This window comes from Scaptodrosophila lebanonensis, unplaced genomic scaffold, assembly GCF_003285725.1.
Source record: "Scaptodrosophila lebanonensis strain 11010-0011.00,11010-0021.00 unplaced genomic scaffold, SlebRS2 tig00000123-arrow-arrow-pilon, whole genome shotgun sequence".
NCBI lineage: Eukaryota > Metazoa > Arthropoda > Insecta > Diptera > Drosophilidae > Scaptodrosophila > Scaptodrosophila lebanonensis.
In genome coordinates this window covers 1,747,984-1,773,587 of record NW_022060581.1, presented here as the reverse complement: position 1 = coordinate 1,773,587, position 25,604 = coordinate 1,747,984, and the positions used below count along the sequence as shown (strand labels likewise).

The following is a 25,604-nucleotide window of genomic DNA, read 5'->3' as shown; positions in this document are numbered from 1 at the left end:
CCGGTTCCCAATCATTTTCGGGACTCCGGCTCTGCTTCCCTTTCTCTCACACACTCGCTCACGCTTTTTTCTATTCAATCTTTATTGTAACACTTTATAAAATCTTTCTTCTTTGTATCTTTATAGTTCACTCGAGTATAGAGCATTATAAAGAGAGAAGAGAGTAGAACGAAATTGACTCACAAATGAACTAAGAAGTTATTTATTTTTGTTTATTTACTTTTTAATTTCTTCTCATATCATCTGTTTTGGTGTAAGTATAAAGCAATTACAATAGAATAATTGTTGTTATCTTATTATAGTTAGAATTATTATTTTGTTTCTTGTTTCATTTTTTGGTTACGGTTACTTGTTCATTTCGTTTAGGTACTCCATTTAACTACTGTTACTGTTGCTGTCTTCGTTTCCATCTTCATCTTCATCTCCATATCCAACTCCGTCTCCGTCTCCGTCTTCTGAAACAACTTACTAAACTAAACGTTACTCTCATTATTTGAGGCCGCCTTGGCGGCTGTTACTCTGGTGCGGGTAAATTTGCTAATGGACGTGTGTGTGGGTGAGGAAGTGGCGGACTTGTCGCTCAATAATCTAGTTGCGTTTGTTGTTGTGGCCAGGACATCGGCTCCCGGACTGGCGCCGGCGATTCGAATGCTATTACCGGCCGGATACACGCAGCCTTTGCGCCTGCGTCCCGCGGGGGAGCCGTGTGAGCCACCTCTATCACCGATTTGTACTAAAATGGGAAGATCCTCGCTGCGCGTGAAAATGAACTCCTCGGAGGACAGACGCTTGCGCACGCGTCCGCCCACCACATCCGGTTTCTTGCCCCCATTGTTCAGGCTGAGCGATGCGGGCGAAGCGGGCGCCACAATGGCCGGTGTCTCAACCATCGTCCCCGCCGCTGCCCCTGCCCCCGCTGCCGCTCTCGTCGCTGCCTCATAGACGGGAAAGTGAGACTCTAGGACACCGGGACGTATGAGTATTTCATCGGGAACGCCATTGACCTGTCTGGCGGGCGTGGCAAACTGCTCCAGCGATGAGTTGGCACTGTAGAAGGTGGTGGTGGTGTCTGTGGAGCCCACCGCACCAGTCATGCCTCCAGGCTCCATAGATGCCGCTCCCAGACCGCACTGCCCGTGATCGCTTCTCGGGCAGCAGCCCTGCTGCGAATCCCGCCGGCACGGACATTGCGGACAGAGGCGGGCGCAGTGCTCATCGGCCAGAATATCGCTGTCGCTGAACGTCAACTTCTTCACAATAATGGGCGGGACACGCGCATCGGACTCTTCGTCTAGCTGATCGGCGGACTTGGAGCCGCATTGTTGCTCCTCCAGCGAAAGCTTTGTGGGCTGCAGTTTGTGCAGACTATGGGCCGACTCGAAGCTATCGTCGCTCGAGTCCAAGCCCTGCACAGAATCGTTGGGGAAGATGCGAGGAAATGTGACAAAGACGCGACCCATGCGCTTGTACTGATCCAGATTGCGAGTATCTTCGGCGCATCCAGCCAGGTTTTCACTAAACTTCGGCGCCCGTCGCATCACCTTGGGCGTATGTAGCTGCGACTCGAAGATGTCCTCGAGGGGCACCTTGGCGGCGGCACCTGTGGGCGTCTCGGTCACGCCCAGCACCGACAAGTGATGCAGATAGCGTTCGATGCTGTTGGCCAAACTAATCGGCACACTGGTGCGAGACGAGACGCTGGAGATCTCCGATAGCGTTTCGGGACTAGCCAGTGGGGCCAATCCATACCAGTCGTCATGAAGAAGATCGACTGTCTGGGCGGCATCGGAGGACCGCCGCAGAGCGTGCGTTACTGGCAAGGAGCGCGGCTTCTTTTCGGAATGCTGCCGTGCCAGAAGCAACGAGCGGGCGGCTAGCTGTGGCGAACTGGAGTTCGAGTTGCAGGTTTTCGCTGGCGCTCGCGAAGGAGTTGACGCCGAACCTATGCTCGGCGCCGTCGTTGTGTCGAAGGCCACCGTCTTGAGACGTGGCTGATGGCACTGGATCTCTGAGCCGACGCACTCTGGAGCATTCACAATTACCGTTGCCGCCTCGCTCAACATCGAGGGACTCTTGCGCATGGTCAGAGTCGTCGTTATGCTGTCGTCTAGGACGCTTGATATGTCATAGGGGGTCGTCGTTGAGCTCAGCTGGCTGCGCCCGAAAATGCTGCCAGCTATGGAGGATGCTTTGCTGCCACCACCCCCGCCCCCACCAATGCCACCGCCAACAGTACATGGAGCGCTCCTCTCCAGGGGATTCTGTAAATTCGTAAACGATGTCTCCAGACAGAGTTTGTGCTGAGCGGTCGGCGTCAGAATGATCGAGTTGCTCAGATTGGAGTAGGAACTGTGCGAGGGACGCTTACAGTGCTGCTGCGCTGGCTCTTCCAGCTCCAGCTCCCGATCTCTCTCCTTGCCGAAATCGTTCACGCCGTCCAGTTCCAGACTAGACGGCTGCACGTGATCCAATTGGCCGGGAATTAACTCATTGGATGTTATGGAAAATGCATTCGAGGTTTGGCGTTGCGGCTTGCGTGGACCACTCGTTGTTACAACCTGGCGAGCACAAATTAACGAATCAAGAAAAGAGAGATAGAGAGAGACAGAGGGAGAGAGCAGAAATAGGGAGGAGAGAAGAAGAGAGGGGAGAAAGAGTCGGACACAGCCAACGTGTAGAGCATATTAGTGACTGATTAACACTCATAGTTACTTGGCGATTTATAAGTAGGATATGTTTAGAGCAAGATTTATACAGTTTTTAGTTATAAGTAAGTAGTTACGTTTAGGCGAAGCCCCAACTTCATGAAGCATTCAGCCAATTCGAGTATTTGTAATATACTCGTAGTTGTCACGAAACTGGGGCATCGCAGAAGCGTAGTAATAGATAATATGTACTATATAGTAGTAATAGATAGTATAGTAGTACATACATAGGTATAGTATATCTATATACAGCAGGAAATAGTAGTAGTAGTATTAGTTGAGTAGTAAATGAGCGAGTAGGGGAGAGTGAGTGAGTGAGGAGCATGGCTTAAGTACAGTTATGTTCAGAAAGCGAGTAGTGGTGATAACTGGTGTTTGTGATTGTAGTATTGATCTGATATGCCTGATGGATGGATGGGTGGTAAAGCATTTCAAAAAAAAAAAAAACAACATTGTGGTGCCGTCAAAGTGGTGATGGAGGTGGTTGGTGGTTGATTAGTAGTATTAAATATTCCTTTTGTGGCTTGCTAAGAAGGATTAATTTTGAAAAATTCAAAGTAACTTCAATCCATCAATTAACAATGCAAGACTAGTAGTTCTTTTTTTTGGGTCTTGGGGTGGTGGTGCAGCGAGACACTTAAGTATTGGTAAGAGTAGTATATAGCGCTTAACAAAAGTGGTACAAAAAATCATAGGTTGGGCTTTATATATATATATGTATACACGTATATATAACTTTGAGAGAGGGAGAGAAAGAGAGCGAAATTTGTTTGTTTTCTTTTTGTAAATTGTAATTTTGCAAATATCGAGATCAAAATGGAAAGTAGTAGTCTTTAAGAAGTAAGTTAGCAGCTGTAGTAGTACCTGGTATCGGTATTTTGTGTTGTTGCACAGTTGTGAGTAGTACTAGTAGTTCTTGTTGTGGTGTTGGTTGTTGTTGTAGTTGTTGTTGTTACTGTCGAGTTATCATTACAACGAGTACGTTTACGTTTACATGCCTTTACGGTACGAATACGATCTCTACTAGACAGGACCTGCACATCATGAGGCCATCAGGTCACAGTTCACAGATACAGATACAGACACACACACACACGCATTCACATACATGTATGCGGCAAAAAAATGCGTACATTTAGGTTAATATGTATAATAGACAAAAAATGAAAACAAACAGAAGAATTATATTTATTGAAGCCATACGTGAATTGCTTTCTTAGAGACAAACTAAACATACAATACCCTCCACTGCTTAGCACTCGTGACGATGGGGGCAGAACCAACAAGCTCTCTATAATACGAGCGTAATGGAAGCCAACAGTCTTGGGTACAACTATCAAGTAATACTCTTGGCTCTTGTTTAAAGCATGCAAGATTCTCATTCTACATATATGTACTAGGTATATTATTTTATGTATCAATGATATCCCTGCAAAAGTGATTTAGATCCTATGGCAGCTGTATAATATAGTAGTCCCATCCAACTCAAACTCTGCAACATCTTTGGTTGTACCACTTGCCAATACCCAATTTGGTTAGGGTATCGCCATATACAAAACAAATATGTTTGTACAAAACTCTTTTAAGCCAACTGACTTTTCCTATGACAGCTATGGGATATAATCTGATTCAGTACAAATTTAGCTTATTGTACAGTTATTCAAAATTCGACCAATTGTTCCTATGGGAGCTATACAATAATGTTGCCCGATTAAGTGTAAATTTAGCCAAATTCATTAAAATTATATAAAACTACCACATATTTAATTTGGTTAAGATAGCTACGTAAACCAAAGAGTTATTGAAAATTCGACCGATCGTTCCTATGGGAGCTATACGATATAATTGCCCGATTGTGTGTAAATTTAGTCAAATTTATTAAAATTATATAAAACCACCACATATTTAATTTGGTTAAGATAGCTACGTAAACAAAAGAGTTATTGAAAATTCGACCGATCTTTCCTATGGGAGCTATACGATATTGTTGCCCGACTTGATGCAAATTTAGCCAAATTCATTAAAATTATATAAAACTACCACATATTTAATTTGGTTAAGATAGCTACGTAAACCAAAGAGTTATTGAAAATTCGACCGATCGTTCCTATGGGAGCTATACGATATAATTGCCCGATTGTGTGTAAATTTAGTCAAATTTATTAAAATTATATAAAACCACCACATATTTAATTTGGTTAAGATAGCTACGTAAACAAAAGAGTTGTTGAAAATTCGACCGATCGTTCCTATGGGAGCTATACGATATAATTGCCCGATTAAGTGTAAATTTAGCCAAATTCATTAAAATGATATAAAACAACCATATATTTAATTTGGTTAAGATAGCTACGTAAACCAAAGAGTTATTGAAAATTCGACCGATCGTTCCTATGGGAGCTATACGATATAATTGCCCGATTAAGTGTAAATTTAGCCAAATTCATTAAAATTATATAAAACCACCACATATTTAATTCGGTTAAGATAGCTTTGTAAACAAAAGAGTTATTGAAAATTCGACCGATCGTTCCTATGGGAGCTATACAATATAATTGCCCGATTAAGTGCAAATTTAGCCAAATTCATTAAAATGATATAAAACAACCATATATTTAATTTGGTTAAGATAGTTACGTAAACAAAAGAGTTATTGAAAATTCGACCGATCGTTCCTATGGGAGCGATACAATATTGTTGCCCGATTTGATGCAAATTTAGTCAAATATTTGAATAATATATAAAACCACCACATATTTAATTTGGTTAAAATAGCTACGTAAACAAAAGAGTTATTGAAAATTCGACCGATCGTTCCTATGGGAGCTATACGATATAATTGCCCGATTAAGTGTAAATTTAGTCAAATATTGTAATAACATATGATACCACCACATATTTAATTCGGTTAAGATAGCTTTGTAAACAAAAGAGTTGTTCAAAATTCAACCGATCGGAACGAGTTTATTTGACATCGGTCGATCGTTCCGAGTATTCCAATCCTACTGGTTTTTTTTTTATCAATGATTTGCTTGTAGAAGAAATGCGACTGCCCGCAAAATTTCAACACGGTGTTATTATTAAATATGTAATAATGAGAGACTAGTTGGCATTAACATATAACAAACAAGCGGACATGGATATATCAATTCGCATGATCAGTTATACCTATAACCTGCTTCTGGACATTACAAATAAAAGACTATCATAAATAATGTGTCAAAGTGATGAAGAGATGGTTTGCGTAATTAAATCGAGGCAAGGAGTGGCAAAATTATTTTCTGCAAGTAAAACGGTCACTCTTAAAAAAAAGTTCTCCACGCAATGCTCCAATTAGGTGCGGTACTAAAGTCCTGAATCATCTAGCACACTTCTAGATTTGAAATGTCAAAGACGGCCTACGAGTTTATATCGTTTCGACTATTTAGATGAACGTATATTTCAAATGTGGTCTGGTCACACTGCAGCATTTGTATGGAACACAAAATCTAAATCGCTCTACTGAATGTACACATATATCTTTAGATGAAAATCTTACACGTTCTAAGTACTTGGAGAATGGGATATGTATTCAATATGTATGTAGGTATGTGAAAATTAAAAGATAAGCATTGCAACAAACACTTTCATGCAGTACTTAGTATATGTATGTATGTTTGTCTGAGGGTCAATTATGCTGGGGAAGAGAAATAATAATTTCGAAAATAAAACTTACCGAACTGAAGTTGCAACTCAAAAACCAAAACTCAAGTAGCAAACGGTAACTAAATGATCTTTCAGCTCTCTATATGATACTCGAATCTGGGAATCGTTATGTTTGATTCTCAACAATACTTGTATGCGTCGATTCATTATCATTGTCTTGTCTATCTTGATTTGTAGTTCGATACCGGAACTGTAAAAGGAAACATTTATATGTGCTGGATTTGGACAGGGAGCAAGTCAAGGCTGCAAACCGGAACCGGAAACACAATGCAATAAAATATTTCTGAACAAAGTTCGAAAGGGTATTTGTTATATCACATTCCAATACTAAGTAAAATATTATTTGATTGGGAAGCCTGTTTTTGTTGAAATCTATAGTAGATTCTGGTAGTTTCAAAAAATTATTAAGATACAAGTAATTATCTGATTATCTGAAGAAATAAATCAAAAGTAAATTTTTTTTTCACCAACTTTTAAGAAACTCTTAAAATTAATGAAGTGTCCGTTAAATTGTGAGAAAAAACATTTTAAATGAAGTTAGAACACGATTACTATAGAGTTACGAACTACAAAGCCTATGCTGATGATGATGAAATATGATGGCGGTTTGCAGCCTTGGTGTATGCAATACTTTTCACAACTACTAAACAAGGCAAGTATAATGCTACCATTTCCAGTTAAACACTTAGTGTATCAAGGGCGTATCCAACAATCTGGAACTGTTCTTTTAAAGGCATTTAGGGGAAGTACCATTTGCTATTTACCGCACAAACTAAAATGAGTAAATAAATACCTTGACATATTTTTGTATCGTAAAGAAAAACGAAAAGTGCTTTTTAATGTCTGGCAAAATGAATATAAGTACATACTGTACATCTATATAATTGTAAATATAAAAGCATACTTAAACATATACACGCGCGCTCATAAAAAGCCCTGATTTTATTTTGTAGTGCTATCATCAATTTTTCCCAAAAACAAAGTAAAAATACAGTCGAGCAAGCCCGACAAGAATTGATCGACTTGGTAGAAATTTAAAACAAAAGTTTGATAGTTATAGAATTATGGACAGTATAGACGAAATTCTGTAGCAGAGGAGAGGGGGAAAAAAATTAAAGAAACTCGTGCTGCCTAGGGACTAGGACTATCAAGTTTGGACAATGTGCGCTCAGCCGTTTCCGAAATTTAGGCGATCATCCAGACAGACGGTCAGACGGACGAACGAGATCCATTTCTCTCGTCATGCTGATTAAGATATACAAGTATAAACATTATGGGGTCGGAAATGCTTCTGCTACCATTTTAATCCCCTAAATAACAAATCACTTAAAATAAGCAAAAATTGAAGTGAAATTATTATTTTAAACGGACCTCTGGGACGGACTAAAAATGGTCGACGGTAAGTGTGCGGCGAAAAGAGTTTTCAATGTATTTATTAAGTTTCCTAATTTAATTTCATCTATTATTGATTTTAGAAATTATTCTTTCGCGTATTAATTCGTTAATTAAAGAAGCATTAATAAGTAGGTAAAAAAAATTGCTCCCGGCTTTTTTTATGAGCGCGAGTGTAGTTCCGAAATTAGACTTACTTAAGAGCCTATGTAATGGTTGCATAAACCATTCTAGTCAAATAAAGCATAAATACGAGAATTCATTAGAACCAAGACATTAATAAATACAAATTCAAGGCCAACACACACACGCACACGCACACAAGCGCATGACTGGTAGGTGTCAGCGGTAATTGGATCAAGTGCCTATATAATCGTGTGTATGTGTGTGCGTGTGTGTGTGTGTGTCTGCTGGGAGAAGGTGTACGTACAAAATCAATTTAAGCTCTATCATAAATAAATATGCGAATAAACATAAGCGAGAGTGTACAGATTAGTTAACGACTAATTATTCATATTTATAGACAACTTATCGATGCACATACACACAGAGTGTATATGCATGTATGTGTATATGCATGTAAGTATGTATTGGTACTATATGCTAGAGGTCGGGGGTTGTCTTCTGGTCGAGACTGCAAGCTAATCAGCTAATCAGCTAGTGAGATATACTTGTAGTTGTAATAGGATTGTTGACTTTATATCTGTCATATAACTTAATATCTGACTCGATCGTTACAGAGACAGACCGATAGAGAGAAAGAGAGAGAGAGAGGGAGAGAGTGGCGCAGAATGAATAACATCTGCACAAGCTGGCATTACTTTGTTCATTCAAGAGATACATACGTATGTTTCTATCACTTAAAACTATCAAATAGTACAAAAATCAGAACATTTCAAAAAAAAAAAAATCCTCTACTATGAGAGGAAATATAATATAGCATAATGCTCACTTAGTATAAGTTTAGATTTGAGAAACTCCTGCCCTCAATGGGCTAGATAGTTACCTTATAAGTGTTTATTCATTTTACACCACTTTCTCTGCTTCTTTTTTTAACGACCCTCGGGTCTTCTTGGAGTTTACAATTTTCTTAAAGATTTTCCTGAAAAATATCAACAATCCTACATACTAGGCAACAAACATTATGAACAGGAACAGTAAGAGACTACTGGCGGGAGACTAAGTAGCGAGCGCAGTGGTACGAGATGTTTCGGGAACAGTTGGTCTGGGCCGGTTCTCTGCATCTTTAGAAGCTGACCTTGGCAAGCGTGCTGGGTGACTGGTTGTGTGGTGTGGTGTCCATATATATATAATATATACATATATGTGTGTTTGTTTCTTTGTTTGTGTGTGTGCGCGCCCGCTCGACGCCTTAAGTCTAGGCACTACAAGTAATGCATTCACTTATCAGATATACAATACAATACGATATGCTAGCTAAGCTAAGCTAAGCTAAGCCATCTACTCTAATCTAAGACATCGAATCGACATCATTATGCTTATAGACAACATCAACATCGATATTGGGTGTCAAGTTGTCATCATGATCCGCAATTATCATTTGGAACCTCAACTGGCTGTGGAGCAACTATTCACTGAGGTGCGTTCATCGTCAAACTCTAAAATTACCTTCTGGAGTGCCGCCAAAACCTTATCGGGCATGTGATCCTGCAGCATGACAGGCGATATTAGCACCTCATCGAAGTCGGTGGAATCGGCCCATATTGCCTGATAGACAGGCTCCCGACTCTTAAGCACATTTCTGTAAGACAGTAGACAGTAGTTGTTTCTAAATAGATCACAGATTGTCTCAGGCACATTACAAACTAATAATATAAAATCAGAATATAGTGTACTACTTATATAATATATGTATGTATGTATATGTACGTACGTATGTACGTATGTACTTGCAAATCGGGGCATAGGAGGGTGAAAGCAGGCGTTAACTACGAATTTCATTTACGCTACATAACGAGTTCAAAACTAGAAACATTTCAATATGCATATGTATTTAGTTTCGTATTTCTGATGGGGACGCAATCTGAGGGGTTTTATGGTTCGGTAATTAAATTTTTGGTATTTGTTTGGGAAGGGAGGTTTCGCATGCAGTCAGGTCTATTCGGAACTAATAAAAATAAATATCGACTTAATTACTCGCTATTATGGATAGAGTAGTGAGTGTCAACGTAGAACGCAGAACGGGAGGAAGAGAGAGAGAGAGAGAGAGAGAGTGAGGGTGAGAGAGGAAGAGAAGAGAATAATTGATATTCCAACTATACAAGTAGGCCATTTGAGAGCCCCAAACAAAACATGCGTCGTCTCATGCAGGAAAGAGTAAGTCTCTTGCAGCAACAAAGCTGTACAAATTTTAGAAAGCAAAAAATTCCACTACTTCTAACACACAAAAAAGAGAGAGCAAGAGAGAAAGAGAGACAAGAACGAGTCGCATTTGTTGCATTAGACGCGCAAGCGTTTTCTTTGCATTTCTTCGTTTAACGGCCTACCTCCAACCACTGTCGTATTTTTGCCTGAAAAAAGTACGAAAATAATAATTTACACACAATATTTTGAAATTATGTAATAAATTGATTAGAGGGGGGCTCGGTCAGACAGACAGAGTGTGTGTCTGTGGGTGTGTTTGTGTTAAAGCGGGGAAACAACATAATAGACAATAATAATAAACAAGAGAGAATGTAACAGTCGAGGTCGACAGCGTAATACTCTGTACCCTTTCGAGAGAAAATGTGAATCCCGTTTTGGGGCATAGTATGGGGATTCTATTATAACTGTCCTTAGGATGAATCTATTTGTGTGAAACTCTGGACCGCGATGCATAGAGACTGGAAGAATCTAAATACCAAGTTTAGTTAATGTGGGCTCAACCATTTCCGAAATCCAGGAGTTCATCCAGACGGACATGAGACTAGATCGATTTGTATCAAGAATACTCGTATATACATTATGGACTCGAAAATGCTGGTTCATTCTTTGCACAAGCCTAATACACTCTCCGAGTTTGACTCTTCGGGTACAGGGTATACAAAAACTAGTTTTTTGTTGCTCTCTTTTGCTGTCGTGGGAAGTCAACGAAAGTCGAAAAATCAAAAAAATAAGCAAATGACATATGTTAACAAATACTACTTTTGAGCAGCACGTAGAGACCATTAAGACTTGTAAAACACGTCTCTTTACGGTTTTTGAAAGCGTGTTTGCTTGGAGTTCAAACAGCTAGAATTCATTTTTTACTTTCCACTTAACGTCTAAACTTGTGTATGTACAGAAAGAGCAGAAGGACGATTGAAAAAGGTATTTAGAATCCTCCGGTGTTAGTATTGCTATCCCACATTTTTTAATGTATTTATAAAAGTTGTAGGTAGAGGTTTTTGATGGAAATATCCCTACTAAGCCTGAAGCTCCACAGGTTGCTAGAATAAAAGTAAGATAAAGAGTCCAGGCTTTTGAAAGCAAGGACGTCTGGACTTCAAAGCCGCTCTTTTAGCTTAGGAACACATACATATATACATAATAGAACTCGGCCTATGGTTAACCTTAGAGGTGTAGCGCTGTAGCTTGGATCGAAGAGTCGGGTTTCCCTAATAACTATAACTAATTTTTGGGAATTTACTTTTGAATGTTGTGCATGTTTCTAAAATTGTGGAAAGCGTGTCGCCAACCAAAACAAAACAAAACAAAACAAAACGAGGCTGACATCATCGAGCATGAGTCAGGGACATTACGCGTCGACCGGCCGGTCGTAAAGTAAAGTCCGGGAGCTGGCAGCTGACGGCCGATGAGACTGACGTCTGGTGATGATCTGACAAGGCGTTGATAATTTTGCGTTGCATTTGCAATCAGCGCTAGGGAGCTATCAATTAGCACTTGGGGGTCAAGCGGATTTCACAGCGCATTAAAAGTTAATAACAATATTAACAAATGTCGGAAAAATCAACAATCAAAATAAAACCAAAACAAAAAATAATAACAAAAGCGAAATATAAGAATAAGAAGAAGAATCCATAGGGCAGAGTTCACGCCTTACTCACTCATCGGGCTTGGGATGATGCCGCACTATATGTATGATACGGCCGGGCGGATATAAGGGCTGGTGTAGTGTTAAAGCTATGGAGCTATCCGTGGGATGTGTACTGGTCGACCTAGCCGTGCCACGTTCCTGCAATAATTAATCAAACATCAGTTTAATTTACGGAGTGCGACATACGTACCTCCTGGTATTGATTTATGTGCGTGTCCTGGCCGGACATGTTAACCACAGAGGTTGGCTCGGGACCGCAGCCGCAACAGATGACCGAACACGAAATGGTTTTCCACTGCAAAAAGAAGAGCGACCATTAATTAGCAGGCGAATTGATGGAAAGTTATCGGCGCAACCTCACCTTTGGATCAACACTGCGCTGTATGGCATTAATGAGATCCGCACGCAGCGCTTCCATTTGATTCAGACCTATGCGCGGCACCACATCCTTGCCCAGCACCACCGATGTGATGAACGACTTCGAATACTCAACGGCTGGCATGCTGCATGGAGAGAAAGGTGAGAATCATGGCTGGGAACACAGAAGATAAGGGAAACACACCTGAGCAGACCGCCTGGTGGTGAATAGCTGAAGCATTGCAGCGTTGGATGCTCTGGCTTAAGCAATATTGCCAAAATGGCGGCCGTGCCAGCGCCGAGTGAATGCCCCACCAAGACCAATCCGAACGTGTGCGTCTGCCGCTCCGCATTCCGTTGCAGTGCCCGCTCAATCAGATTCCCCTCCAGCAGCTTATTTCTAATGTAGATGGCAGCCTGCACCATGCCTTTGTGTCCCAGCCAATCGTCCCGTGGCGGTGTTAGCGGCAATACCTCGCCCTCGGCATTCAGATCCGTCAGTATGTCCTTCATGCTCAGCGTGCCGCGTATGCTGATCACAATCTTCTTCTGCTTGTAATCGACAGCGACAAAGAAGGGCGTCTCGCCCACATCCACATGGTAGGTGGCATACACGATCTCAATGTCGCCCGGCTGCAGGGTTTTCTTCAGTGCCGCATAGTTGCACGAACAGCAGTTATCCTCAATCACCTCGGCGTCCCCTCCACTGACGCAACAGCAACTGAAGCATCTGTTAAAAGGAAAGGTTCAACATGGGGTTATTCTGTTGGGTTTCTATAAGTGTACTACAGGGTAAGAGGATACCTTAGCGAGATCTTAGTCCACACTAAAGTCAATCTTAATGACAAAACTGGAACAACCTTTCGTATTCGCCCCCTTTCCGACAGTGCCCCTCCAATCGTTTCTATGGCAGCTATATAGTATGCGATATATTTCACCGATTTTGAAGAAACTAATGAGGCTATATGTGATTTGGAATAAACTTGCTGTGTGTATAGATAGGACAACAAGTCGTACCATGTTTGGTCCCCCTAGCTGATATGGTTCAAACGATCTTGGGGTTCATACAGACGGACAGATAGGCGGATGCGATATCCGTCAACCTCTTGGATATTTTCAAATCATTTAGTGCACCCAACACCATTTGACCACTTACTTAAGTTCGGGCAGCAAATGCCACATCTTGGTGCGATTGATGACAACATACATGGGCCAGCCATAGGCGCTCTGTGCGAAGTACATGTAATGAATAACCGTTTGGAAGAAGTCATGGTTTTTGGCATCGTTGAGTGCTAGGAACTGAGTGCGCTCCGTAATGGGGACGCCGCTGAGGAACTCGTAGGTGCCGTTCTTGCGCTGTCGCACAATAGCCTCGCGCTCCAATCTCTGAAACTTTCGCAGCAACACCAAGCCGGCGACTACATCTGAGGGCACCACGTCCAGCTCCCGAAAAAAGTCGCTCAGCAGTCGAGCAATGTCTGTGAATGAGTTACGATTTCGCTCCGAGGAGCCCATGCAGCAGAAAAGCAGCCGACAGCGATGATCCCAGCTGTCCTGATACGCACGCATCACTTTCCTATATTGCGGAATGGAAAGCACGTAGAAGGGATAGCAGTTTTTATGAAGTCATTGATGGATTGGATGATTGTGTGTGTGATACGTACCGTTGCCGCCAGTTGCGATTCATGCTGTTGCTGCGCTTGTAATTGAAACGCGACTCAGTCTCACGCATAGAACGCTGATATTTCTTCATCTTGACCCAACTTCGACCGGCCGCATCGAATGTGCACCAGATAGTGACCAGCGTAATGAAAACTAGCGCCCAATTGCACAATATAATGGCTGAGAAGAGGTGTTTATTTTCAATTAGACAGGCTTTCAAAGAATGGGAAGGAAGGCAGCCCCTCGAACCGAACCAAATGACTCACCTATGTAGACACGTTTGGCCTCGGCTATGGGCGCCTCGATATAGTAATGTGTCAGCCATATGGAGCCCAGTACCAGCCATGTAATATCAAATAATATCACCACTGTGTAGAAGAGAAATTCTTAATGGGTCCTACAAGAAACAACGATCACTCATACTTACAGCTCTTGAGATATATCCATATATTTATCGATGTGCGCGCCTCTGCATCCAATATGCTGCCGCGCATCGAAATCACACAAATGCCAATTTCTACGCATATTGAAACTGTAATGAAGACAATACTTGAGTGAGTGAGTTCTTCGAAGTAGTTGCTGCCAACTCTGCTCATCAGCGTACTCACAAAATAATATTAGCAAGTAGCCTATCAGATGATAAAATAGTAGTTTAATGCTTAAAATACTCGTGTCATACTCGAACAACACCAACGAGACGGCAACAAGCACAAAACTGCAATGGAAAGATGGTGAGAAAATGCGACAATGTCGCTGTACTTTTCCACTCCTCAATCTTACCGACTTACCATATAAAATGTATTGTGAGCAGAAATGCCCCCGGCACTACCAGATCATCAGAGCCCACAGACCAGCGACGTCTAAAGACCACAAGTCCAGGCATCTGTAAAGCGTACAAGAACTCATTACATATGTGGGTAAAAGGCATTACCATCAGTCCATGATTTACATCCCGAGTTTTGCATGTGGACGGAAATGCCGTGTCATGTCTCTCAAACTTGTTTCCCATACGCATTGCCCATGCAAATAAGTATGGTACGGGCATGTTTATGTATTCATAAGTATGTCTAGTGAAGCTAAGCTCGACACAAATCGAACCCATCCAATGCCACAATGACAGTGCCTGGACAGCGTCAACAACTTGGAAACTGAGACAGATTTCTATTTTCCATTGATACATGCATATATGTACTATATATGTCACACATTTATGCACGCGTTTTAAAAATGCAAGGCAATAAGTGTTCCACAAAAGGTCACAGAATGGGGCACGAAACCGATCGCAAATGAATACAAAATACACATATTCAATTTGGTTCAGATAGCTGTGGAAACGAAAAAGTTATTGCAAAATTGGCCGATCGTTTCTATAGCAGCTATAGGATATAGTGGTCTGATTTGGTTCATATTCTACTATATGCAGTAATATTATTTCAAACCACCCTGAATCGAATTGAAAAACAAAGAAGTTATAGCAAAATCGGGCAATCGTTTCTATGGTAACTATAGGATATGGAGGTTCAATTTGGTTAAAATCCAAGTATACGATATAACGTTATATGAAACCACCCTGTATCGAATTTTGTTAAGATAGTTTAAAAAACAAAACAGTTATTGCCAAATTGGCGGATTGTTCCTATGGTAGCTATCGGATATAGTGGTCTGATTTGGTTCATATTCTACTATATGCTGTGATATTATTTAAAACCACCCTGTATCGAATATGGCTTCGATAGCTTGAAAAACAAAGAAGTTATACCAAAATCGGCCAATCGTTTCTATAGCAGCTATAGGTTATAGTGGTCTGATTTGGTTCATATTCTACTATATGCTGTGATATTATTTAAAACCACCCTGTATCGAATATGGCTTCGATAGCTTGAAAAACAAAGAAGTTATACCAAAATCGGCCAATCGTTTCTATAGCAGCTATAGGTTATAGTGGTCTGATTTGGTTCATATTCTACTATATGCTGTAACATAATATAAAAACTTTCTCTATTAAAGTTGATAGAGATAGCTTAAAAAACAAAGAAGTTATAGCAAAATCGGGCAATCGTTTCTATGGTAACTATAGGATATGGAGGTTCAATTTGGTTAAAATCCAAGTATACGATATAACGTTATATGAAACCACCCTGTATCGAATTTTGTTAAGATAGTTTAAAAAACAAAACAGTTATTGCCAAATGGGCCGATTGTTTCTATAGCAGCTATAGGTTATACTGGTCTGAATTGGTTCATATTCTACTATATGCTGTGATATTATTTAAAACCATCCTGTACCGAATATGGCTTCGATAGCTTGAAAAACAAAGAAGTTATACCAAAATCGGCCAATCGTTTCTATAGCAGCTATAGCATATAGTGGTCTGATTTGGTTCATATTCTACTATATACTGTAACATAATATAAAAACTTTATCAAAGTTGCTAAAGATAGCTTAAAAAACAAAGAAGTTATAGCAAAATCGGCCAATCTATGGCAGCTATTTGGTTCAATTTGGTTAAAACTCAACGTTATATCGTAACGTTATATGAAACCACCCTGAATCGAAGTTACTTAAGATAGTTTAAAAAATGATAAAGTTATTGCCAAATCGGCCGATCTCTCCTATCGCATAGTGGTTCGATTTGGGCCATATGTTGTAAACTTTTAATTAAGCCCCCCTTTGGATGAGATAACTTAAAAAACATAGTTGACCTGATCATTCCTATGCAATAAGCTCTAAGCAAAAACATAAACAACTCTTTTAGAAGGAGCGAGCGTAATTCTAATATCTAAAGAGTTAGTTCGGATATCCCTATATATTTTATTTTATCGACAAACAGAGCTGTCGAATTAAGGAAAAAGAAATATCAAAACAGTACAGAACTTGTACTAGATAAAACTAAAGAAAAACAAAGCCCGACTCGGTGGGGGGAATTTTATTTGCCAAACGGTCAGCTATGCCCCGATTCACAGCACATATATACATACATACATATATAGCATCCATACCCTTCTAAATTCTTGTGCTGCTCGCTCGACAAATTAAAATATAATGGCTCCACTATTCGATATCAACTGAATTCAACAAGTGCTTGCAATTCCTTTAAATAGAATTTCAAAATATATTTTTACAATTTTTGCAAATCCTAGGCATTACTCATGGGAATTATCAAGCCTTCAGCTCAGATTGCTAGCGTTGGCATGGTTCGCACTCGAGAAATTGTCGAACAAAGAAAATACATATATATAGCTGATATGCTATATATACATATATATATTAGTTGGATTTAATGACTAATCCCAACAAGAGAGAACGTTACAGTCGAGCAAGCCCGACAGTGAAATACCCTGTACCCAGGTAAACTTCCGACACTGAGGTATATGCGCCCATAGCAGAAGCAAAAAGAGGAAGAAGAAGAGCGAACTTGTTGCTGCAGTTTGGGGGGTTGCACTGGAGAGAATTTGTTTCGCTAATAACTTTTCTTAGAATTGACCGAATTGAATTTTAAACAGCAGTAGATAATTATATATAAATTATGTGTGCAAAGTTTGATTTAGGTAGCATTTGAAATGTGGACGATATTGACGATATTGATCTGGATGCCAACTTTGGTTATTCTAGCTTTTATAGTTTCTGAGATCCTTGCGTTCATCCAGACGGACAGACGGACGGACGGACGGACGGACGGACGGACGGACGGACGGACGGACGGACGGACGGACGGACGGACATGTCTAGATCGATTTCTCTCGTCATGCTGATTCAGAATATATATACTTTATGGGGTCGGAGACGCTTCGGCATGTTACATGCTTTGCACAAACCCTACGGGTACAGGGTATAAAAACGATTGTGATAGCAACAAAGACTTTGCCCGCTGGCTTTCTAAGAATTATATTATTGGTACGTACATTGCCCATGGATTTCGAAACAAAAACTGCAATAACCGAACAATTTAGACATTACATTTTGGATGTTTTGGCCAAAAAATAAAATACTACGCTCACGAACAATTTTATTGCAGTAGGCTAGTCGGGGCGTCTACTTGGAATCGGTTCTTCAAAACTGTGACAGGTTGTTCCAAGTTCCTATACTGTGTCTATTAGAAAGCGAACGTGTTCGTATCGAATCAACCCCAAGGGGAATTGTTTGCTGTCGACCCTTAACCTTTTTTCTATCTCTGCGATTTCATTTACAGTTTAAAGTTTTAATAACTTTTCTTTTTATTGCCGTTATCGGTGGAAACTCTTTTTGTTCCCTCGACAAAGTTTTCCCCGTTCGCTTACCGTGCGAATTCAACAAACTGAACTGAATCGTGTGGAGCACGTTCGCCTGACACTGGCATTGATCTGACCCCACAGACCGGGGAACCTTTAACAATGGCGACGAGTTCCATGATTTTGCATTTAGCCATAAATGTATACTACGTATATGCACATACATACATATATTGTATTTGTATTGAATGTTTCTGCGTGTGTGGACTGAGTAAGGTAAATGTGGGCCAGAGGCCATTATACTACCCAATACGCCCCTCTTTATTCTGTTTTCTTTTTTTTTTTTTTTGCCCACGTTTTTGGTGTGAAACGCAACGCATGTTCCGGCGCCAGCTTTGAACAATAATTTATCGCAATCATGGCCACATGCTCGACCCCAACCATCATTCCATCATCGACCAACGGTCCCACCTGGCCCATTGTCTGCCTATAATATGGGAATGTCAGTAATAACCCATTTCATTGCAGCTATTGCCTTTATTACCCAAATACTATATAATAATTTCAGTCATGGTTATTCGTAGGTTAATTAAATAACCAGAAACAAAAAAATGAACTGCTGTACATCGCTAAGTCTGTTTGATTTTTCATTTAAAAATGTATGATGACCCCGACCCTCACCTAGGGTCAGCCATAAAAATCCGCCACTTTAAACATAAAATGTTGTTTGTTCGATAAGATAATTGTATGCAGTCCATATTGGCAAAAGCTGCAAAATAAATAAATGGAAAAAAAAACAACATCGGGTCTGCTGGTTAACTTATCTTTCGGCTGGCATTTTATTAACTGGTTCAGTGGCGTCGTCGCACCCGTGGGAGGCGGACTTTACTTCTGGTGATAACGAAAAACAGTGATAAATTATACCGATAGTTGAGCGGTAGACAATGCTAATTGCAGTTGCTATTATATTTAATTAATCATGGAATGAACGGAATAGATTCGTGGACGAAACAATTTCAAATCTATAAAGTACAAGTAATAATTGTAGTACACCTAATTCTGTTATTACACGGTTTTGATTTAACACGGTTTGGAAAAATATCTCCCACTCGAGAAATGGTCGGGTTAGGTAAATATCGCTAATGTACAGATCTCTAGACAGCTGGAAAAAACAATTAGGCTGTTTACAAAACTACTTATAAGGAATAGAAGAATCCTTTTTAAAATCACTTTCGAGGTTTAAGGCAAGACAACATAATGGAAACATTCTTTTCTGCACCAACAATTCATTTGTAAGGTACCCTTTTACGCGATACAAAGACTAATTATCAGAATAAAGCAATAATGTGCATTAAAGGAAGTCTCTCCCCTATTAACTTTAAGTTAGACTATGGAAAACACTTCTTCGTGTGTATTAAAGCCAGCACGGATCGTATATAGCAGTATACACCATCCACTACAATAAAAAAACAGGCATAAAGCATTTACCGGATCATCAAACTACCTTGAAGTCTGCAACCATAGCGATCAGTGAGTTTCTCAAGCCCGTAATCATTGGGAAATGGAAAATTCTTAGAGCCTGACTAAAAAACTTGCTATGTCCCTAACTTATCCATGACTCAGAATCAGTTAATGAAGGCTTTACGAAAACCTGAAGTCACCGACAAGTATAGAGCGCAGCAAGCTCCGTCGAGTCCAATTGGGAGTGTCGGGGACATTGTCTGCAATATACGAAAAAAAAAGGCTAACAATGCTTTCGCTCACAGATTAGTATAAGAATTCAGAATCACCCAATAGTCGTCATACGCCTTTCCAAGAATCAATATTATATCAGCAACCACTAACACATTAAACACTAAGGAAATTGCGATGGAAATCCCACAGGACACTGTCAATGATTGACACAAGCCTATCATACTGGATAATAGAGTGCAAAAAATATAGACCTATCCGATAAATATACTCGAATATTATAGAGAAGGGTCTGCGACAGGAATACCAGAATCTCTAAACCAAAAGACGAAATTCGTTCATTGAAATGAACCCGGCGAAATGCAGAAATTGTTTTGGAACCAGGTATTTAGCGTTCAAGAGTTGTTGGGCGGGCTCTACAACTAGCTCCATTAACGGCATACCTCTTACAGTTTGTTTAATTGGTTTTAAAAAATGTTTGTGTACTGGACTGCTGCTCATATTAAAATGGAAACATAATGAAGCAACTTAATTCCCTCCAGATCTTTCCAAGGCTCAGGTGGAAAGTGTTTGGAAAGTGGTCCGGGGTTCCACAATAGCGTGACTGACTAGCCACCAATTAAGAACTGAAATGCCAGCGAAAACGCTAACAGTTTGGCGGCATGCTTATCGCTATTGCGGTGGTTAACGCCCCGGCGACCGGTTACCGGTAGCTCATAGGTGTGCGTTACGAAAATGAATACCTCCGCTGCTTTGCGGTGCATAACTAGGCAGACATGCAGCCAGACAGAGAGGCAGACAGCCAGACAGCCAGAGAGGCAGACAGGCAGGAGGCATGCAGGCAAATAGACAATGCAACCTTAGAAAAGGCACTTAGGGTAACGAGATGTTAATGCGCTGATCAAAAAAACAGAGTCAGACAAACAAACAGGAAGGTAGACTGTATTCAAAGGTGCCTGCAAAGATGCCACCGTCTGGTATTTCTAAGCCACACAGACTTGTTGGCTAACAGCTTCTGCCAATCCAAAGGGCTCCTTCTATTACGTCTTAGAGCTTATTTTCGCTGCTAAGAGTTTTTTGTTAACAATGCTCAGCGGCTCAAAACCAAACTCCTGAGAATCGCGGAGGAGGGCGCCTAAAGATTGAATTCATCAACTTCAAGAAATAGCAAAGCGAGGACTGCGTTCCCAAATACTTTATCTTAGGCACATCAAATGGGAAACGCAATTCCATTACTGGGTTTCCATGGAATTTAATATGTACACCTAATTCTGTTTTTACACGGTAGATTGGTTCCAGAAACAACCGACATTGATATGCAAAAATAGGTGATTGGTTCCTTATCTCTAAAGAAATATATATACAATTTTTAATTTTCAAACCGTGTTATATGAAAATCGTGCAAAAACAGAATTAGGTGTTTATATTAAAGTTTTATAATGATATAATATTAAAATATTTAAAATTCCACTTAAGATGTTAGAGGATTTTCAAATGTTTTTCTTGAGTTACTGAGCAATGCGTCAAAATATTAATTAATGCAAGTGTAGACTCTCACGAGGAAATATATTTATAAGGGTATTTAAAATACTTGTATAAATTCATAAATTTAATTAACTAATACAAAGTTATCTCTTAAGAGGAATGCAGGTACTAAAATCTATTGATTAATTGATTCATTCTTGGTATCAAAACACATTTAACGGATTAATCAAAAGGGGATTTCGGAATTTTCAAGTCTGACTTTCCCTGCGACAAACATGATGGCGTTAAAACAGTCTTTTGCGTAATATATAAGTATTAAAGAATGGCTCCACTAGCTCTCGGGAATGTCTTCATTCTCCACCCTTTCCAGGCAATGTTTGACGTCATGTCATTAGCCAAGATCTAACAGTGAGATGACTTCATTACATTCCTATGTCTAACCGCGTGCAGGCCTCGAGCTGTGCCTGCAACTGTCGCCCTTCAGAGGACTGTAGTGTCATAAAACAGAAAGTCCATTGTGTGGCCAGTGTAGAGCGCTGTGCGTTGCTAGCAGCGGTACGGAAATGAACTAAAAGGCCATGAAGAAGTTTATGGGAATGATGGCGACAAGGCGCTTAAATGGACACAGATGGGAGTGACGATGACGATGACGATGACGAAGATGATGGCATTTTGAGTTAATGCCAGACACGCACACATCGAACACTGATACAGATAATACTGCATATGCCAAGGCTGAGGCTATGGCAGCTACTCCAAAACTTCGACTACAAAGACACTGGGAAAAATATGAACATATTTCGACGGAGCTTCTTAAATATCATTCTTAAATACAAAACAAGGAAGACTATTACAGTCGAGCAAGCCAGACAGATAAATACCCTGTATCCGATACCAAATAAAAACTTCTGTCACTATGGGAACACCCTATGATGCAGCTTGTGGACGTAGTGCTGGAGTAATATTTATACTCTGTACATGAAATGTACAAGAAGGCGTGGCAGACCCCACAAAGTATGTATATTTTTGATCAGCATGATAAAACAAGTCGATCTATGTCTGTCCGTATGAACACCTGGATCTCAGAGACTACAAGAGCTAGAGAATATGTGTACGCTATATGAGCTTGTTTTATTTTTTTGATTTGATATAGATATTTCTTCAGATATTGGAAAATACAATTTTAATAACCGTTAGCATTTTAACATTTGAAAATATACATATACTTATATATTTTACAATGACATAATTTCTTTCTACAGAAATCGATTGATAACATATAATTCGACATTCGAAACAAAAATCGAGAAAAATACTTTAAATCTTTAAACAAGAAAATACATTTGTTTCAGAATTGATATTTTTTGAAGAAAGGATTCCGATTACAGAAAAATGCACAAATTTTAAAAGAAGAGGCATGCTGTTGCTTTTCTCCGAGTGTGCTTTGAAAAATACACACACACTTGCACATACAAGTAACTGTGAAAGTTCGCACGACAAAATGCTAACGGATTTTTAGAATTTCTAGTTGTAGTTGTTGTTATTGTCCCGCTCACATGTCCTCGAGCTGCTTTTATCCTCGCCGATGTTGTTGTTGTTCCAGGCTCGTTAGTTTTGTTTGTTTTTCGGCAAGGAAAGGGAAAGTAGAAAAGAAGAAGCAGAAGCAGAAGGAAGGAAGAACGTTGCTCATTTGACATTTTTAACCGATTTTGTGCAAATACAAGATATAATGTCATGGCTCTATTTCGGGCCCTTTTCCATCTCTTTCTATCTCTGCCCCCACTACCTTTCTCTATCTCTCTCGCTCGCTGTCTGTATTGGTGTATGTGTGTGTGTGTGTGCCTGAGTGTGAATGTGGATTAAGGATTAATTTGCCTGTGTGTGTGGCTAAGAGTGTTTGTTTTTATATACTAAAGTATATATGTGCATACATATGTATATGTACGATTATGTAAGTGTATGTCTGTGTGTATTTTATGCATTTTGAAGCTTGCGCGCAAAATGTTCCTTCATTTTTAATTTCCTTGCTGCTGGTCGGTGCTTTTTATCGCGCTTTATATTTGCATTTAATGGAATGTGACAGGCAACATGCACGTAAAACCCAAACAGAGCGTCCCACAGCCCACCGTATCGTGGAGGAAGCATGCAAGGAATGCCTGCTGTGTAAAAATTTTGTGAAAACCAAATCCCAGTCCCCAACACATTGCATCAGAATAAGAAGCCCGGAACGCTTCTCAGCAATTGTGTGTGTGCTGTTAGGAATTGTTGTAGCTGCTGTTGCCGGCTACTATTGTGGCATGTGGCATGCGGCAGTGGCACGCAAAACCGATGACGATGCCGTCGAAGCGGCAACTTCAAGTGTTGCGCGTATGTATGTATGTTTAACAAGCAAACCACGCTCAAGGATTTGCCTCGTTATACCCTCTGCCCCAAAGGATCAAAAGTTTGAACGTTTCTTTGAAATAATATGAAGCATGAACATAAAAATTATATATGTACCATATGGATGAATACTGTATATGGAGAGTTGTGCAACTATTATTCGATTATCAGATTATTGTTGCCTTAAGAAGAATTTAGAAAAAATAAATGTGAAATCTGTAAGAATCATGGAGGATGGTATTTATACAAGTATATTCATTAATACATTCTTCACATTGTTTACGTTTCTTAAGTGACACATTATATAAAAAGTTGTTTAGAATAGTGGGAAATATTTCTAGCGCTTAGAGTATTCCATTGTCAACTCTGAGATACACTACAGGTTTCTTACTATTGTCGGGGCATTCTGCTCATTGCCGCCTGGAACAGTAACAATAACAATGGACGGACATACAGACTGAGGAATACATACGTACAAGTATGTACATATATGAAGGAGTAGAGAAGCGTGTTGAGTGGTGCAATTTGGTTTCGGAGTTCTGTGAGTACAGTGAGGAGGGCGCGGGGAGGTCTCATGTAGGTAACATTTGTCGCAAATTTCAATTGTTTGGCCAAAACAATTTGACAAACGCGATAGTGACAACGACTAACATAGCAGTAAAAAACAAAAAAAAACAGAAAAAAAACGAGGAGAGAGTAGGGAGGGGGAACCGCAATAAAATTAAAACAGGGAGTAACGACAGAAAAGCGCCAGCAGTTAAGGTAGAGAGAGTAAGCGAGAGAGAGAGAGAGAGAGTAAGCTGCATGTCAACAATGTGGCGTTTGGTGGTGAGTTTTGCAAAATGTTACCCACCAACCAACCACCCACGGTCCTATCCAACACTACGTGGCATGGAAGGTGGAGAGCGTGCCGAAGCAAAGCCAACAACAACAGCAACAACACTAACCAACCATTCCTCTGCACAAACAAGTGGAAGTAGAAAAATCCGCTAAATCTAAAGCGTGATTAAGGGTCGGGGGAGGTCGGGTGGTAGGAAGCAAAGTGAAGAAAAGCCACTGGCGGCAGTTTTAACAATTGCAAGGCTCCCTTGTATTTTTGTTTGTACGAGCGAGCGTGTTTGTCAATATTGCACAGCTTGGGACGTGGATGATAGGACAGGACAGTCTGGCGCTATCGCCATTAACATCAGCAGCAACAGCAATAGCAACAGCTTCAGGAAGCCTCCCCGCACGTTCCATTAGTGGGTGAAAAATTCACCGTTTCGACAATACTGTGAAAATACAGTGAACAAGTTTCAGGACAATTATAACCATCTTAAAAACTGCGCATTCAATAAACAAAAAAATGTATTATTATAATGTAATAATAATAATTATCACTCCAATTATGCCATTTCAGAAGCGCAAATGCATTTAAAAACAACTATTTATATTGCATTCTTGAATAATTTAATTTGTGTGCAGATCTCTCAACATACTAACTCATATTTCCAGATATTCCGATAGCTTAATTTTAGAAATTGTGTTTAGTTTGTTCAATGCCGACTCAGTCGTTTCCAAAATCCACACTTTCATCCAAACAGACGCTCTGTCAGTCTGACTATATCATTTTCTTTCGTCATGCTGATTAGAAATATACTTGTATATAGTTTACGGGTTAGGAAATACTTTTTTCTCCCTCTTACATACTTTGCACAAACTCAACTCCTTTCGAGTACAGGGCAAAAGTTGGAGAGCGAAAACTAATTGGCTGGGAACTTTGGGAGCTACAACTTCTTACAGCAAACAATTAAAAATCTTAAACAAAGATCCAAGTAAATCGAATATTAAATACATCCGTTTCTTTAGCGTCTAAATGCAAATTCTATGATCGCTATTGTAATAATCAAATTATTAATTTTAACAAATAATTAGAAAACCATGAATGAACAAATTGGAATTTTGATTGATCCACAATTGGTTATACTTGTATTTCAGAA

At 40.0% G+C, this 25,604-nt stretch overlaps 1 protein-coding gene across 3 annotated transcripts in view; it reads right to left on the bottom strand.

The window, feature by feature from the left end:
* Nucleotides 1–257: 257 nt before the first annotated feature.
* The window catches only part of LOC115628695 (sn1-specific diacylglycerol lipase alpha), a 29,819-nt gene continuing 4,472 nt past the window's right edge, over nt 258–25,604 (bottom strand). The window contains exons 2-15 of one of the 3 annotated variants that reach the window (XR_003995828.1): nt 14,646–14,740; nt 14,466–14,572; nt 14,285–14,389; nt 14,124–14,225; nt 13,860–14,037; nt 13,352–13,771; nt 12,401–12,925; nt 12,200–12,341; nt 12,029–12,133; nt 11,849–11,976; nt 10,310–10,333; nt 9,432–9,564; nt 6,421–6,600; nt 2,476–2,558 (exon numbers count right to left, since the gene is read on the bottom strand). Coding sequence is in view for 2 of the 3 variants with exons in the window: in XM_030524873.1 (XP_030380733.1) it covers nt 474–2,558; nt 9,432–9,564; nt 10,310–10,333; nt 11,849–11,976; nt 12,029–12,133; nt 12,200–12,341; nt 12,401–12,925; nt 13,352–13,771; nt 13,860–14,037; nt 14,124–14,225; nt 14,285–14,389; nt 14,466–14,572; nt 14,646–14,740 (4,149 nt within the window). In the remaining variant the exon portion in view is untranslated. Of the gene's footprint in view, nt 2,559–6,420; nt 6,601–9,431; nt 9,565–10,309; nt 10,334–11,848; nt 11,977–12,028; nt 12,134–12,199; nt 12,342–12,400; nt 12,926–13,351; nt 13,772–13,859; nt 14,038–14,123; nt 14,226–14,284; nt 14,390–14,465; nt 14,573–14,645; nt 14,741–25,604 lie in introns of all 3 variants that reach the window. The other 2 variants (XM_030524873.1, XM_030524874.1) reach the window with 2 other exon arrangements.